This window comes from Spinacia oleracea, chromosome 3 (assembly GCF_020520425.1).
Source record: "Spinacia oleracea cultivar Varoflay chromosome 3, BTI_SOV_V1, whole genome shotgun sequence".
Taxonomy (NCBI): Eukaryota; Viridiplantae; Streptophyta; class Magnoliopsida; order Caryophyllales; family Amaranthaceae; genus Spinacia; species Spinacia oleracea.
The window spans coordinates 81,533,006-81,547,342 of record NC_079489.1 but is presented as its reverse complement, the minus strand read 5'-3'; the positions used below and the strand labels follow the sequence as shown (position 1 = coordinate 81,547,342).

The 14,337-nt window shown below is 34.0% G+C and overlaps 2 protein-coding genes across 2 annotated transcripts; one reads left to right on the top strand and one right to left on the bottom strand.

The window, feature by feature from the left end:
- Positions 1–1,196: 1,196 nt before the first annotated feature.
- Positions 1,197–6,997, top strand: LOC110797206 (probable ATP synthase 24 kDa subunit, mitochondrial). Its single transcript, XM_022002302.2, has 7 exons — positions 1,197–1,397; positions 2,124–2,223; positions 2,467–2,611; positions 3,398–3,508; positions 3,669–3,815; positions 4,363–4,485; positions 6,668–6,997. The coding sequence occupies exons 1-7, from the start codon at positions 1,359–1,361 to the stop codon at positions 6,729–6,731; spliced, it is 729 nt and encodes a 242-aa protein (XP_021857994.1). The 5' UTR covers positions 1,197–1,358; the 3' UTR covers positions 6,732–6,997.
- A 701-nt stretch (positions 6,998–7,698) lies between these two features.
- On the bottom strand, positions 7,699–9,955 carry LOC110797207 (iron-sulfur assembly protein IscA, chloroplastic). Its single transcript, XM_022002304.2, has 3 exons — positions 9,680–9,955; positions 8,162–8,383; positions 7,699–8,011 (listed from the first exon to the last, which is right to left on the bottom strand). The coding sequence occupies exons 1-3, from the start codon at positions 9,843–9,845 to the stop codon at positions 7,875–7,877; spliced, it is 525 nt and encodes a 174-aa protein (XP_021857996.1). The 5' UTR covers positions 9,846–9,955; the 3' UTR covers positions 7,699–7,874.
- Between the last annotated feature and the right edge of the window lie 4,382 nt (positions 9,956–14,337).

Here is a 14,337-nt window from a genome sequence, read left to right as displayed (position 1 = left end):
GAGTAAAAACCACTATACGGTTCTATCGATTTAGCACGATTCTAACGATTTTGTACGATTTTAGAGACTTTTTAAAAAAAATTCAGAGTCTAAGTACGATTTAGATCTTTTGGGTCAAGTGGGATCTTAAAAACGTATGGATGTAAATCGCAATATTTTCCTTGGAGGTGGCTATACAGGATGGTGTTCGGCTGGAATGGTGTGGTTGCGCGGTATTGGTTGTGCCGCTGTTGGATGTCAGGGGAGGGGTTCAATTATGTATGAATAGTAGGGAGGTATGAGAACAGGGAAGGACAAAAAAGAAACCAATAAATGAATAAATAAAAAGGAAAAAGAAAAGAAATTAAATAAAATAAATGGTAAACCTCTCAGAAAATGACACGCCGAATTTTAACCTACTTACAGGTTAAGGAGAGATGGAGACTAATTTGAGAAGGTTAACCTGATAGTTGAGATTATTCCAAATTAAACTGTAGTTCGGATTAGTTTGAGAAGGTGAGTAATAGTTGGGATTATATATATTAATTTTTCCTTTTTTTTTTATTATAAGTTGGGATTATTTATGTTAATTTTTCCTTTTTTTATTGTAAGTTGTGATTTGTTATTTGTGAATTATAATACTTAATATTTTCATTTTTTTAACAAATCATGTGTTCCATATTAATAACTTTGTTAATGAATAGTACAAATCACATGACATTATCGTAAATAAATAGATTTGCAAGATATACATTTGAACTCATTTTTTCATTCATTTAAGCTCAATTTTTATTATTTAATCTCAAACTTTATTCATGTAATTCACTTTTTCTGTTTACTTTTTTATTTTCACCTTTCTTTAATTGTTTTCTTACCAATTTAATCGCGAAATGCCATGTTATTTGTACTATTCATAAGTCACATATCAATAAATACATTTCCCCATATTACTCCGGGTGATTCCAAATCAATAACAGATATTGATAAATAGTACATACAAATCATAAGGCATAATAGTAAATAAATAGACTTTCAACATATACATTTAACTTCAATTTTTATTTATTAAGCTCAAATCTTATTCATTTAATTCACTTTTTTCATTTTCTTTTTGTTTCCACTTTTTTTTCTACTGATTTCATTACAAAACATTCCATGTAATTTGCATTATTTACATATGTGATAATTTGATATACACTTCCCTATCACTCCGAAAAAAAATACACCAATTGGGAGTTGGGACGAACGGTCCTGATTTAAGAGGAGCTCATTGTTCATTCAATCGCCCCTTTTCTCTCACCCCCTCTCGACTGCTTCGCGACATCAAACCCTAGATTTTCAACTTTGACAGTCGATACTGAACGCATTGCTCCTCGATCATGGCGCTCGCTTCTCGCATCCTCTCCAAATCCAAACAGGTCCTTTTCTCTTTCTCTCTCATTTCTAACTCCGATTCCAAATTCGAGATTTGTATGCTACATTTTGATCTTGAATCCTTTCATCTGTTCATTCCTTGCAATTTGTTCATGATCTTTTGATGGTTGACTCTGAGAAACTTGTTTCGATTTAGGTTTTAGAATAGTTTTGAACTTTGATTTGTTATTATTAATCCATATCGATATTACGAGGAATGGGGTTAACAGTTTTTAGATATTAATTGAATTACTATTGTTATCTTCTTGATCTGATGGTATCGGTAACAAATGGGAATGTGTTGCAAAATTTTAATGTCCCGTTGCCGTAATTCAGATTATACAGTGAAATGTATGTATGTGTTGTGCGAATTTGTTTTATTTTGATTTGTAAAAGAGGAAAAACTTTGAGCTTGTATTGAAACAATGCTTTAAAGTTTCAATAGCATTTGTGATTTGTTGGTAATTTCTGTTTGATTGTCGCTAAATGCTTCTATTCAAGACGACGTCATATCAATTTCCTCATCGTTTTAGGGAGTTTGGTAGGTGTGGTAGACATATATCGTGTACTCGGTTTCGGAATCACTCATTCTCTTGACTGCATTTGGGGATATGATTTACTTGCTGGGTATTAGCTTAAATACGACCTTTGCTGGATGTTTTGTTTTCTCACCTATGAAACCTTTAGTTCTGTTGTTCACTTTTATCATCCATTATTTGTTTTTTTTACAGCTGTATACTATTCAGACTATTTTACCAAAGGACCATGTGATTCCTGTTCGCTACTATGCCAAAGAAGCTGCTCCCGCTCCCAAGGGTCTTAAGGGAGATGGTGAGTCATGTTTTATTTTTTCCTCTCATCTTTATGTAGTATGTATGATCCATTAATCAAGTTTGTATCTATTAGAAAATTTAAGGAAGCAATTATAGGAAAAAATTGTATCTCGTAGAAAATTATAGGAAGCAATTTTAAGAAAAAATTGTATCTCGTAGAAAATTAAAGGAAGCAATTGTTTTCCTTAATGACGGTTTGCTTGTCTTTTTCTCCATGATACTCTGATGCTTGACTGAAAAGAGATGCTTAAGGGAATTTTTCTAGAGGTTAAGAAGAAGTTTGAGACAGCTCTTGGTATACTTCGCCAGGAAAAGATCACCATAGACCCAGAGGACCCTGCTGCTGTACAACAGTACGCTAATGTCATGAAGACTGTAAGAGAAAAGTATATCTCTATCCTTATGTTTGATTAGCTCGTTTTTTTTCTTAGTATTGGCATCCTTATTTATACTCCCCAGGCTAGAGGTATGTTTGAGGTGTACTTGGGCAGTGGCATTATGGCAATGATAGTTGACAATACAAATGGTTTGAATTCTTAGATATGATTTATACGTTGAGATTTCATTTGTAGGTAATTTTATGTTCAATGCATTTTGTTGCTGAAGGTCTTTCTTATAACTTATGAGTTATCTATTAAGCATTGTATCACATCAAACTTCCTACCAGTAGTATTTTCTAAACATGTAAGAGCACGTCGCAAGGAATAGTTAAACTTAGACATAAATAGGTATATAGGATGAGAATTAATAGAATCCTTTGTTGTAGTTTAGCATAGTGTAATAGGAGGAAGAGGCTTTTGTAGTCGCATGCGAGGCTGTTTGCAACTTGTTGTAGCTCATTGCCTCGGATTTTCTTGTAATCTTGTAGCCTAGGGAGGTTAGAGCATTTTTCACCCTTTGTCTTCTCTTTTTTCAACAATAGCATCTCTTACACTACTTGAATAAAGCATATCTTTCTTGGTCGTTTTCATTTTTCAGTGAACTGTTTTCTTTCACTTCTGATTACTACATTCTGGGATAGTGATAATGATCGTGGTAGCATTGATTGTCACTTATTGAGCCTGGATGCCTAATATGTGTCTTTTTATAATGACTGGATTTCATGGTAATTCTTTTTGTGACATGATGCATTAAGTTTTTATTATTCACTTCTTGAACCATTTGACAAACAGGGCAGATCTCTTTTCGGAGTCTCAGAGGATTCAATACACAATTCAAACCCGAACCCAGGGTATTCCAGATGCTCGCACATATCTTTTGACTTTGAAGGAGATACGGCTCAAGTATGTGTACAATACTGAATGCTTTCCTTGCTGCTGTAATACCCCCCTACCCGTATACATTTTACATGAGCTGCTTTATTCTCGATCCCTACTATCTTGGCCATCCAAACAAAAAAGTTTCATCTCTTGGAACTAATTCCCTTTGGCATAATATGTGCAGGAGAGGCCTTTCTGATGAACTTGGTGCAGAGGCCATGATGTTTGATGCCTTGGATAAAGTTGAAAAAGAAATCAAGAAACCTCTTATGAGAAATGACAACCAAGGAATGAGTCGTTTAACAGCCGAGTTTGATAAGATCAACAAGAAGTGAGTTAATCTCCAAACTGTTTCGAATTTTTGGACCCTGATTTTCACCAAACACAAACCCTGGAAAAACAACCAAAGAAAAAGGAGGTTGGACTGGGTTGATGAAAAAATTGAAACTTGAGCCTTTTCTTGTTCATTATAATATCCACTGTTGAGTGTGATCCTTCAAATTAGAGGGAATCTTCTATTTCCTCCTTGGTGTAATGGTGTGGCAAATCCTCTCTTATATTTAAACACACGCACATATTATGTGACGTCATTATAGAATTTTTAAGAACACTGAAACAAAGAACAAGGGTATGTCAAAACCTTAGTGAACTTTTGATCATTTCAAAATGTATTATAGGGCCCCCTGTTTGATTAATCTATTTCGTGACTTAAAATGTCTTCTTCTTGGATATATTAGGTAATCATATTGACAAAGGAAATGGCAGGATCCTGTGTGATTTTTTTTTCAGTTTTTTAGCAGTGAACCTCGGGATAATTTTGTTGATTTTCTTCCTAACAATCTATCTCATATAGTTAACAAATCATCTCCACTAAACAGGCTTGGAATCAACCCAGACGATTTGCCCAAATATGAAGAGCAGCTGGAACTTAAAATTGCAAAGGCACAGCTGGAAGATTTGCATAAGGAAACTACCGACGCAATGTCAACTCAAGCAAAGAAGTATGTTTCTGTCTTTCTTCATAAATTACTTTGTTGATAGACTTACATATTAAGTTGCAATTTGATATATTCATACCATTGTGTCTTTGTTGCTGCTTTACTTATTTTTCTTATCCCTTGTGTCATTTTTCTTAAATATTTTTTCTCTTGTTTTATTTTCATTAATTTCACTTTCTCCCTCTTCCTTGTTTATTCTTTTAACTTCCCGGTCCTTTCTTGTTTGATTGGTCACAATGACGATCTCCTATGACAATTCATGTTAGCCAACCCCAAATCATTTTGGGACTAATGCTTTGTTGTTGTTGTTGTTGTTGTTGTTCCTATTTCAGATAAATTTTTAAATAACCACTAAACCTTTTCAAGTGTCCCCCCCCCCCCCCCCACGCATCAACAGAACCAAACATACAATCATGTAAAAGATTTGGAGCAAGTTCATTCACAAAACCATGATTTCCAGCCAGTTTCTTTTCCCTAGTTCTGACCTTTCTTTTGGGGAAAGACTACATGCACAAATGCACACCATGTTGCTTTGCTGGAACAATCTCATTATAGGTCCTAGATTTCTTAATCTACTATATATGATAGATGATAACAGTCAAAACTGTTAACTTAACCTTAGAATTTAGTGTTTTTCCTTCTTGCGCAGAATCTATGTGGTCATATGTCACTGTTCCCTACAATTTACATAATTATACGAAGTATATAGGAGTACATAAACTAACTTGTCATCAGAACCTCACACAATACGCCTGCCTGATAAACTTTCCTGCTATAGAGGCCTGCTTATGCTCTGCGTTCGTTGATGAAAAGTGAGTGAAGGTGTGATTATTGTGAGGTTCAATTCAAGGCGTGGACATGTTTTCTTATGGAAGGAACCCCTAGCTTCATTCTTGTGTAAATATTGGGAAGAACCATTTGTATAATTCTTATGCTTTTTTGTTTCATTGTATCAAGCTTCTATACAATTCCCCATCCTGATGAAAGTTGTCAACAATCTTTATCCCGTAAGTCAGTGCTTCCTTTGTTCCATTATTTACAATTCTCCCCTTTCTATACCCTCCCGAATGTTTTGCATGATTGATGATTTTCATTCATGATAAAGTAAAACATCGGTCTCCAGTCTCCACCCATATCCATTTTGGTTTCACTTTTTACAAATAAATTAACTGTACTTTTGGTGTAAATTTAGTCTATCAACACCAATTGCTTATGTGGTGGTGCATTTGAGCACAGTACTATATGTAGTCTTTATGATTTTCAAACCTTTGCATATAGATTGCACGGAGGCAGCATTATATGCTTTCTTTAGAGGTACCTTAGCCTGTCAGTAGAGCCTTAATTTTTACCAACAATGTCTGAGGAATCTTGTGATATGGAGAAAGTGACTAGAGTTACCACCCTATCAGATGTGTTCCAAGCGCTTAGGAGCTAGTATAACCAATAATGATATCTTGAATAGGATTCTGAGGAATGCACCTTGGGCAGATCATGGATCCTCTTTGTTTTTGTTTGCTTTTGAGTATCTGGCCATCTCTGCTCTCATGAGCTGGATTAATCATTAGACGAAACACTATTCCCTTGCATTTATTTGGATCAAACATTGGACCTCTTTAGCTTACAATTAATGGGTATGTTTTTGTACTTTACAAAAACAGTAGTTCTTGGCTCTTCCTCAATGACACTCTTAAACTAAAATTATGATTATGCTAGTGACCCTTTTTTGACACTTACTTGCCAACCATTGTGATTACTGACAAAAGGGATTGTTGTGATTAGTGCCATATATTCTTATGCACTTGATCCCTGATTGACTAGCAAAATATTTTATCAGATTTGACTAGCAGTTTGATGCTTAGCAATTTTGTAGAAGGTGCTTGGTAAATTAGTAATCCGCAATAGAGGAATAGTTATCTCCCTAAGTACTAAATAATAGGTCAATATGGTGTCTATACGTGGTATTATTCCAAAGTCCTGGTGTCTACAACTGATTGTACAAATAACTTTTTGTGCTCATATTAATTTATCTGCAATGTATTATTTACTTGCTACCAGTCATGTAAAATAGCATTTTGACCAAGTCAAATTGCTAATGTTTGCCAAACAAGTCATTGACGCACATTAGCTCTGTGACTGATTATGTTTCTCCCATGGCTTGTTTTTATTTACTTGTTGCCTTCTTCAGGGAGGAATTCAAGGACGAGCAAATGGCTGATCCCAAGTCATTGGACATCCGAAACTTCATCTGAGAGTCTAACTTGGATTTTTACTATTTACTGGGATAAACACTTTTTGGAGAAAGTTGAAGGCTGTACTTGTTAAGCTCATGGGCAGAAATTCCCACCTTCTTTTCGCCCGTTTTGTTTTGAAATAAATTGGATTTTGTTCTGCTAGGAAGTGCACCATTTCAGCGGAATAGATATCAATTGAATGTTTTTTTATTTGTTTATATTTCTCGATATGCTTGCTTTTGAGCACATGAAATGATAAAAACAGCTCTGATTATGATGACCAACATCTGCCTGTATATTTTAGTTGATTTTGCTCAATTTTTGTGTTCACATGCCAAAATCAAAGACAAATTTTAGTTTAAAAAAAACCCTTGAAATTATCATCATTTAAATTGCCATACTTTGACTTTTCTACTGATAAATGAAGGACAAATTTGTCACTTAACAGCCTTGTCAAAATCTGATAGTTTGGGGCAATTAATCCTAATGAAGTAGTTCGTATATCATACATTGTTGATATTATTTTATACGATGCCGCTCATTATCATGATAGTCTGACTTGTCTATTGCCCCCCTGGATATTGGCACTAAGGACACTATTAGGTGGAAATATGAAAAACATGGGAACTACTCTTTGAGGAGTGGGTATAAAATTCAGAATGAAGAGTCAGTAACGGGGACAGCAGAAAGCAGGGATATAAGGAAGATAATTTGGAAGGGTAAGATGAATAATAAATGGATATGGAAGATCAATTTGTTGTGGATTCAATGTGCAAGCTCTGTGAAGAACGAGAACACTTATTTAGAGACTGCACAATCAGAACGGAGCATCAAAGTCATATAAACATGGCTGGATCTGGATGGATTCAATGTTCAGCAAAACAGATGACCAGTTCTTTAATAAAACTGCAAACCATGGTGGGGACAGTGGATATGGATGTGTGAAACCTAGCACTCAATGTTAGTGGATGAAAAATGCAAAGTGTGAGAAAAAATAGAACAATATCATGTTAAGAATTGAGGACGATTTGACAGAATTCACTATAAAAGACTATATATCCTTCTAACACGATGCCCATTTTTATCCACAATCCCAACAAATCCAAGCTACACCACCGTACATGATTTGCTCATGTTTTTGTCTATATAATATTTTCAAGCCTACGCTGCAAACGATTTTCCACAGCTGCAAGTCTTTGATGCATTTGGGTTTTGGAAGGAGAAGCCTCCACCGATAAGCGCATCACTATAGTCAAGCTGCATTCCATATATGAATAGGAGACTTTTCGGATCACAAACTGCAAATGAATCACAACTACAGTAGATGAGAAACTAAATGCATGGATCAAGACTACAAGCAATTTCTTCACACATATTTCTCTCCTTTCACTTGTATAGGAATAGAGGAGAAGATTGAGTTGATGCTTTTTAAACTTTTAACAACTTACCAATTATAAATCCATGGATCTCGATGACAGAATCATCTGGTTTTGTGTTATCTGTACTCTCAAAATCCATTACGTAAGACATGCCAGAGCATCCACCTTGTTTAACACCGACTCTTAAGCACAACTCCTCATTCCGATCTGACATCATTCTTTTCAGATGCTTCATTGCATTGTCAGTGAGAGATATTGCCGGAGCCAAACCCTCAACTGGTGCTGTGGAAACTTAACAATGCATACCAAAAGTAAGTTAGAAATAGTAAGAGATACTGCGGTGAAGAACAGAATATCAGTGTCACTAACCCAATAGATTTTTCAAGTGACAACTAATTACCAGCAAATGCATGTGGACATGGGTTAAAAAGACCATTCAGAAAAGACACAATTTACAAGAGTGGAGGAGAACGAGGAAGTCTTGGACAATATCAGCTTGTTTTGGACACAAACAACCTCTATTTGTACTGATTAGTTTGTTGTTGGATTTGTCAATAGCCAACCCTAGGGGAAAACATCACATTTGATCATAATATTGTCTACAATCATGGACATCCACATTTGTTTATTAAATTGTCTTAAATCAAGAAGCAAATTGCTTTGTTTTTGTGCTTTTCCCACAATTGTTCCGCTTCCGCTCAAGCATGTGCTTGAAATTGATTTTCTTTTCCCTCTCTTAGGGGTGATATGGGATAAATCACCTAGACCCATCCTTATAGACTAACTTATGTTTGGAAATTAACGATTTGTGGTACAGGACCATAGGAGAGTCATCCCCAAAAGCTAGCTTAGAAGAGAAGGTTCCTAGCCCCGGACGAGCACCAGCGTCACCACCATCAGTCACATGTGGTGCTAGGAGCGGTGGTCGGCTCTGATACCATTGATAAAGGACAAAAGACCATAGGAGAGCCATCTGCAAAAGCTAGCTCAAGGGGAAGAGAGCCCATAATCCTATATAAACCCCACATCAGCCTCCCGTATGACCAATAAGGGACTGTCCCATACCTTGCAATGGACCGTAACAATTTCGAGGGCTTCCGGCTAATCAGTTTGCATTTCGTATATTTGGGGGGAAACTAGTCCACACGAATCAAAGAGTCATGAACCCTAAACCTACCGTAATCAGAATTCTAAGAACATCTCAACATATAAGGGGGTTATTCAAGCTCAAGATCAAATCGGTTCGAAACCAAAAAGTTGCTCATCAGCAAATATAATCAAAATCAAAGACCTACATGCTCAAATTAGCTGAGTAATCCAAAATATAATCAATTAAATTTACCGAAATTCAATCAAAATAACATCATATAGTAGCCAAGCAGTATCAAATTAATCAAAAAGTTCCATCTATAGAACACTCCACAAGAATTTCAATATAACCCACGAAACAAAATTAAATACAAGAATAACTCCTAAAGGATATGAAGGGTATATGAGAGTCAAACAGCCGTATTAGTGTGAGCCGTATCATTATATTCACAATAACATCCTAACAACATCGAGTAAATACAAAGATGAAGAGAGTACCAGAAGCTGAAGAAGATGATCGAATAGAGAGACGATTAAGGCGTTTGAGATTTGATGGGAAAGAAACTGAAAATGGGCTACGATTGAAGCTCAATGAAGCAGAAGAATTACTAGGTAAATTGCAAATTGTTGATGAACACCGAAGTGTCAATGAAGAAGACGCCATTATTTTAGAGTTTTTTGGGGATTTGCAGTCCGACGCTATTTTCCAAGGCTTTGGAATCTGATTGTCTTTTGATTTCGCAAACTAAAGCTTTGTGGTTGCTATTTGTTACCGTACGTAATACTCACTCTGTTTTTTATGCCGTTTTATGTCATCCCTAAAATGTTACCCATTACTATAAAAGTTAACAAGAATTATAAGTTTACTCTCATAAAAATAATACATTTAGCCTACCATTTTTATATATTCTCGATTATACACAATTAATTCTTAATAAAGTATTGTTAGTGGTGTATGTGGCAAACAATTAGTAACGGAGGGAGTACACTACAATACTTAATACACTAAGGCTTGGCTTAATCGATAAAGTTTGCGATAGTGGTTAGCGGTTATGCAGTGAGTAGCGGTGAATATTAGCGGGTAATGGTTCGTTGTCAAAGTAACAACTAACTAATATGAGCCTTCAGTAAAAGTAGTGGTTAATATTGTAAAATAAAATAAAATCTAGAATATTGTTTATAACTTTTATAAATTGTCAAAAACTACCAGCTATCTTAAACATTACTAGTTTTAACGTTTCACAAAATCTACCAAAACGCAACCTCTACAACTACCTTGCCAAACACTTACAAATTTTACAAGTAGCATCATGACCATGTCAAAATGCTACCCGCTACCTCAAGTGTTACCTTTGAACACAAATACTTAGGCCCTGTTCTTTTTTGGACTTTTATTTTTCTTCAAAATTTTAGTTTAGTTCAGTTTAGGTCCAATTAATTAAGTTTAGTTTAGTTCAGTTCAATTCAGGTCCAATAAATTTAGTTCAATTCAGATCCATGAAGTTCAATCCAGTCTGGTTTAGGTCTCATAAATCCAATCCAGTTCATAAGAACAAGTTATAATTCAACTTTGTTTATGTTATTAACATTTTCATATTAATCTAATTTTATTATTTTATGTGTTATCATAACTTTTCCAATTAATACGGGCGTATTAATATAATTATTTTTAATTCTTGTTATTATTATTATTATTATTATTATTATTATTATTTTTACTGCATGTCCATTATCTATGACTACTATTTATCATATTATTTATTTATTATTATTACAACTTAAACATTATTTCCAATATGATAGTGGAATGAGCTGGACTCGTTTACTATATAAACTAATTGTCTTCTATTACATCGACTTGTTTTTTTAATTATCTTATTTCATTTGATTTAATTAACTTATGATCTTTTAATTCATAAGCATTTATGGATCCTCTCTTTCATGAACATTTCCATGATGTTGTAAATTTGGAATTCCAAGCGTGAGTATTTGTATAAAATTATATATGAAGTGTGAAAGTGCAAATAATTATTGACTTTTTATATGTTTGTGTAACTTTTAGAATATTATATAGCACCTTTCACCATTTATTTAACTCTTCAAACATCATTTTAAACGGTATTTCTCAATGATGAATGTCAAAAATTAAAGTGATATGAAATTTCTTTAGGTTATATATATATATATTATATATGTGTGTCCTGGTAAATACTTTTTATCTAACTCATGAATGATTATTTGATGACAAACTAGTTAGTGTCCTGGGCAATGCCCCATATATTAGAAAAATGGATCATATATAACATTATAACTCGCTTTGCGTCTAATTTAATATATTACATCACAATATATCTTGCTTTGAGTATATGTCAAAAATCTCGTTGCAAAAACCTTTTGAAACGGGGATAACAACTAAATAAAGACGGGAACAACTGTCGCAAATGATTTTTATGACGGGCTAACAACGAGATTTTCCATCAATGACGGGCCCCTTTTATGACGGGTTCGCGGCAGGAAATTCCACCACTATTGGCCTTTAGCGATCGGATTTCCCGTCGTTAATGGTACAATTTTTTGTAGTGATTGGTAACTCGTAAAAGTGATGACTAATCAGTGTTGTGAGACTATTAAGAAATTATTCAGATTATTTTTCTAATTGTATTGAATTAGTATAGTTTTGAACGTATAAGAAGCAACAAAATGAGTTATGACATAGTGGTTAACATATGTGACTAGCACATGAGAGGTCACATGTTCAAAACCTATAACTAACATTTTTTCATGATAAAAAACTTACATATGAGATGACATGTCAAAGGTGACGATATGTCATGTCAACGTTATTCTTTGCCTTGAACCAATGATGTCTTGGCCTAGTGGTTAAGACTGAGGGCCTGTGTACAATAGGTCTCAGGTTCGAATCCCCCGCCCCCATTTGTAATTTATATTGCCCTTGTGGCTCATTCGCACCAAAAAAAAAAAAAACGTTATTCTTTGCCTTGAAGTTTTAATAATAGTATAGATGTCCGTTCATATCCAAAATCCGAATTTACCGCTTAGTATTTTATATATTTGTTCTAAGTTGCTCTAACTCTTTTCACATTTTTCTGTTATTAAAATATCATTCCTAATAATTTTATATGTATTACTCCCTCCGTTATTGAATGTTAATTCTCTTTTTTTATTGAGTTATTTTAATTGTTAGTAGCTTTTATTTGTTTAATATTTATCTCATTTATACTTTATTAGTCCATTTTGGAATCTAAAACAATCCAACTTAAGTATACTTGTCAAATGAATCTCAATAGAATCTAACCGTGGGTAGGACCATAGGAGAGATAAATAATTAAGGGGTATTGATGATAAAATTTATTTGGGAGTAAACAAGTGGGTCATTTGGATATTTACAAGGGTATAATAGAGATAAATGTTGGACAAATAAGGAAAGTTTTCAAAAGGGATTAACAAATAAAAACAACCCAAACCGAACGAGGACTAACATTCAAGAATATATACTATAACTATAACTATAACTATTACCATTACTATTACTATTACTATTTATTATATATATTTTTTATTTTATTTATTTATTATCTATTATTCATTCAGTTCAGTTTCATTCAGTCCAGTTCAGCCAAAAAGGCTCAAAAAAGTTGGGTTTAATATCCAAATGCGTTCATTTTGGACTCAAGCCCATATAGACCTATACTCCTTCCGCCACAAATTATTTGCCCCATGCAATAATTGCTTTATTAAGATTTGGACAAATTATTTTTTACCACCTATAAAAATCAAAAAGTTGTATTTTACCACCTAAAAATCAAAACTTGTATTTTACCACCTAAAAAGAAAGACAAATTTGCCAAAAACAACCTTTCATAACCCGTTTTTTGTGAGAAACAACATTTTAAAAATAATTTTGCGAAGAAAGACCTTAAAGTAAAAAAACTTGTGAGAGACAAACTTTTCCCCTTTTCTGGCGTTGACTACTCATTTTCGGCATTTGACTCGCCGATTTTGCTAACTTCACCCCTTTTCCTTCCAATTTTTTCCCCTAAAAACCAAAAACTAGCACCCCCCTCCCTCCAAAAAAAAACCCTCAAACTTCCTTCTCTAATAGTCATTGCCATATAAATTTCAGCATATTTCTTCCCTAATTTCTCAGAGGTCACATCAACCCTCTACAATCAATAACCACAACACTAACAGCTTGATTAACAATAATAATACACTCAAAAACATTATTCGTAGTAGTACTATCATCATCATTATCACCATCAACCGTTGTAACACCCAAAACATAAATTGAATTCATCAAACGATACAACGCGGTAACGAGATTCTAACACCCACAATTACCTGATCGCTTGAAGCAGCAAGTGGGTCATCGCCGACAATGGTGGGATCGTTGGAGACGGCATCGTTGTGGTGTTTGGAGGAGAGAGAATAGGAAGTTTGAGGGTTTTTTTTGCTCATTTTTTATTTTAAGGGGGAAGATTGAAGGTAAAAGGGGTGAAGTTAGCAAAACCGGCAAGTGAAAGCCCGGAAATGAGTAGTCAATGTCGGAAAAGGGGAAAATATTGTCTCTCACGAGTTTTTTTTTTTTTTTACTTTAAGATCTTTCTTCGCATGATTATTTTTAAAAGGTTGTTTCTCGCTAAAAACGGGTTATAAAATGTTGTTTTTGACAAATTTGCCAAAAAAACTAAAACTTGTGTTTTACCACCTGAAAACGAAAAAATAGATAAAACCTTTAAGTGTAGCTACCTACTTAAATTTTCCTCCCATTTTTTACACTCCGTTTGTGATTTTTTTTTCAACTCTTTCACCATTCTCTCTTTATTTCCATTCAATTTTGTTAATTTTATGAACTAAGGATGACGAAAAATTATGTGAATTTATGAAAGATAAGAAAGCGAGGAAATAGAAGAGAATTGAATACATGAAATCGTGGAAGAAGATAACATATTATAAGTAATACCGTTATTGTGGCCCCTCACATAACATTTTCATCTATTTTTTCTGTTTTTTAGGTGGTAAAATACAAATTTTAGTTTTTTAAGATGGTAAAAACTATTTTTCAATTTTTTTAGGTGGTAAAAATAATTTTCATTAAGATTTGGTTGTGTAGAATTGAAGAAAGACAAAAGTGC

What these genes read in the sequence shown, in the direction of transcription:
- LOC110797206 (XM_022002302.2), top strand. Translation starts at nt 1,359, where the DNA reads ATGGCGCTCGCTTCTCGCATCCTCTCCAAATCCAAACAG. An exon ending in ATGAAGACTGTAAGAGAAAA is followed by an intron (nt 2,612 to 3,397) that starts GTATATCTCTAT and finishes TTTGACAAACAG; the next exon opens with GGCAGATCTCTTTTCGGAGT. An exon ending in TTGAAGGAGATACGGCTCAA is followed by an intron (nt 3,509 to 3,668) that starts GTATGTGTACAA and finishes TAATATGTGCAG; the next exon opens with GAGAGGCCTTTCTGATGAAC.
- LOC110797207 (XM_022002304.2), bottom strand. Translation starts at nt 9,845, where the DNA reads ATGGCGTCTTCTTCATTGACACTTCGGTGTTCATCAACAATTTGCAAT. An exon ending in ATCATCTTCTTCAGCTTCTG is followed by an intron (nt 8,384 to 9,679) that starts GTACTCTCTTCA and finishes TGCATTGTTAAG; the next exon opens with TTTCCACAGCACCAGTTGAG. An exon ending in GATCCATGGATTTATAATTG is followed by an intron (nt 8,012 to 8,161) that starts GTAAGTTGTTAA and finishes ATTCATTTGCAG; the next exon opens with TTTGTGATCCGAAAAGTCTC.